Here is a 2,500-nt window from a genome sequence, read left to right as displayed (position 1 = left end):
GTGATATTTTATTAGACAGGTCCGAAATCTTCCCCACTAGTCTGAATTTCGCTGCTGTCATAGGCGAGAAACCACCCGGTGACCTGGACCGGTAAATGGCCTAGTAAAAATAAACAAGTGAAATGGACAGAATGATGACGTATATCTTTGTTATTTTAAGAACCTGTGACTTGAAATTTGGCATGCAAGCAGTCAAAACATTAATCTATGCAAGGAGACCGGCAAATTACGCATAGCGTACCTAATTTAAGATTTTTTAGGCATTTGAAGTGAGTGGTTAGTTTTTATATATGGGTCAGAGTTAGACCCCTTTCTATATTTATGGTATCACAGGGTTTGGGCCCAAAACGGGTTTAGCCCCTGTGGACTCTGCAGCTACTCACTGCTCTGGTAAGATCTGAGCATCAATGGCTGCCAGGGAAATGAAGTTCTCCAGAGCCAGAGTCAGTTTGTTACAGGCAAGATAGCACATCCCCAGCAGATAAATGTAGGATGCTCGCTCCTGGAAGTGCTGGCTTTTCTAAACAGAGAACAACTAGTTAAGAGTGCTTCAGATGTTATCAGCTATCAATTTTGATTCATTTCTCACTGAAATAATATTACAACATTTTGTAAACTAACAAATTGAATATTAGTTTGTACAAGACAGACTGGAAATCTACAATGCAGTAACTAGCCTAGGGTGAGTATAAATAAGTGGTACATCAATTGTTAGCAAGCATGTTCTGGTGATAAATTGTTTTATAGAAGGTGGAAGTCCTTCAGATGCAAATCCCTTGTGTGTACATGTACTAAATGGCAGTCATTTGTGTAGTCAGTGGAGGTCCTTTAAGTGTACAGAGTGGAGGTCCTTTACGTATATAGAGTGGTGGTCCTTTGCATGTATAAAGTGGAGGTCCTTTGTGTGTATAGAGTGGTGGTCCTTTGTATAGAGTGGAGGTCTTTTGTGTATATAGAGTGGTAGTCCTTTGTGTATATATAGAGTGGAGGTCCTTTGTGTATATAGAATGGTGGTCCTTTGTGTGTATAGAGTGGAGGTCCTTTATGTATATAGAGTGGTGGTCCTTTGTGTATAGAGTGGTGGTCCTTTGTGTATATAGAGTGAAGGTTCTTTGTGTGCATAGAGTGGTGGTCCTTTGTGTATAGAGTGGAGGTCCTACGTGTGAGACTAGAAGTTTCTAAGATTACCTGTACAGCAGTGGTCAGACATGTAATTGTGTTTTTCAGGTAATCAATCACACGATCCCCAATGTCTGGCATCCTGAACACTGGGGAACTCTGGGAAGGACTGGCCTTCTGAGGAGTGATAGCAACGGACGATTGCTTCCTCAACTGTGGACGTCTAAGATCCAATAAAAATAAAACCCCACGTTACAGTAAAACACGCTTATAACAAACATGTCTATAATGAATTCATGCTTATTGCAAAGTGATATATTCGTTCTCCTATGAGAAGAAAATACTGCAAATTTTATTGGATATATTGAAATTTGCTTTTAATGAACTGCTTTTTGATGGCCCTGGAGGTTTGCTATAACCATATTTTACTGTATCTTGATACATATACAGTGGAACCCCGTTATTACGTTTTCCATTTTGTCACGATAAAATAACGTAATACCGGGGTCAACGTAATAAACGTTCCCAGTGAAATCCGTTAAAATTATCATTTGGAAATTGTATATCGTCCGTTGGTACTCCGTGAAGGGGTGTGTGAATATATCTTTACTGTTTCTTTGTTTAAAAGAATATGATACTTTGTTTTATTTACATCTTATCTTTAATGTCCGTAATTCTTCATGTTCTTATCCCTTTTCTTTATTTCGGTGTAGGATACATAAGGATGTTTTGATAAGCGTTGCTTTTTCTGCATTCGTTTGGACCGCCATTTTGTTCAACTTTAAAACAATGCGTTCATGTAAATTTCTCTCAATAACTCGTTCCGGTTCGTATTCAACATTCGTATTTAAAAAAATAACAAAACATCGTTTTTATTAAGTTCTCTAATTACACAATACACAACACAATAAAAAAAATCCCACCCAAAAAACAACAAAACTATAGACACAAAACGCACACGATACCCAACACTTACACACTTCTCACCAACGATAAACATGCATGGGGAACAATTTAAGCGCAATCCACATAAAAAAAAATATAATGATGCACGAAGATTTCATTTATAACGCTAAATGATGGCACTAAAATCACGTGCGCATCAAGGGATTTTAAAATATTCACTGAAGTAAATGCCGTGCACGAGTCGGCCGATAGATTGGTGTATGTATGGACGAGAGTTACGAACACCCAAGCTGCATGTCCAAACAACGAACAATTTTTTTAATTGAACACCTTCAGTCACCTATGTCCAAGCAGTTACCCAAGCGGTTGTAACATTGCTACGATAAATCTTTCTTGTTTGGTACCAAAGCTGTCCGTGAATAGAGTTTTAATAGCGAAGGTAATCACACTATGCTAAACACGCAGGTGGTTGAGA

At 38.3% G+C, this 2,500-nt stretch overlaps 1 protein-coding gene across 10 annotated transcripts in view; it reads right to left on the bottom strand.

The window, feature by feature from the left end:
• Window positions 1–2,500, bottom strand: part of LOC125681216 (DENN domain-containing protein 3-like) — a 68,896-nt gene that overhangs the window by 21,808 nt on the left and 44,588 nt on the right. For all 10 annotated transcript variants that reach the window (XM_056156564.1, XM_056156566.1, XM_056156570.1 and 7 more), the window contains 2 exons: window positions 1,189–1,342; window positions 384–520 (listed from right to left, as the gene is read on the bottom strand). In XM_056156564.1, coding sequence (XP_056012539.1) covers window positions 384–520; window positions 1,189–1,342 — 291 coding nt within the window. The remainder of the gene's footprint in view (window positions 1–383; window positions 521–1,188; window positions 1,343–2,500) is intronic.

This window comes from Ostrea edulis, chromosome 2 (assembly GCF_947568905.1).
Source record: "Ostrea edulis chromosome 2, xbOstEdul1.1, whole genome shotgun sequence".
Classification (NCBI taxonomy): Eukaryota; Metazoa; Mollusca; class Bivalvia; order Ostreida; family Ostreidae; genus Ostrea; species Ostrea edulis.
The sequence above is the reverse complement of the archived record's forward strand: the minus strand, read 5'-3'. Positions and strand labels throughout refer to the sequence as shown.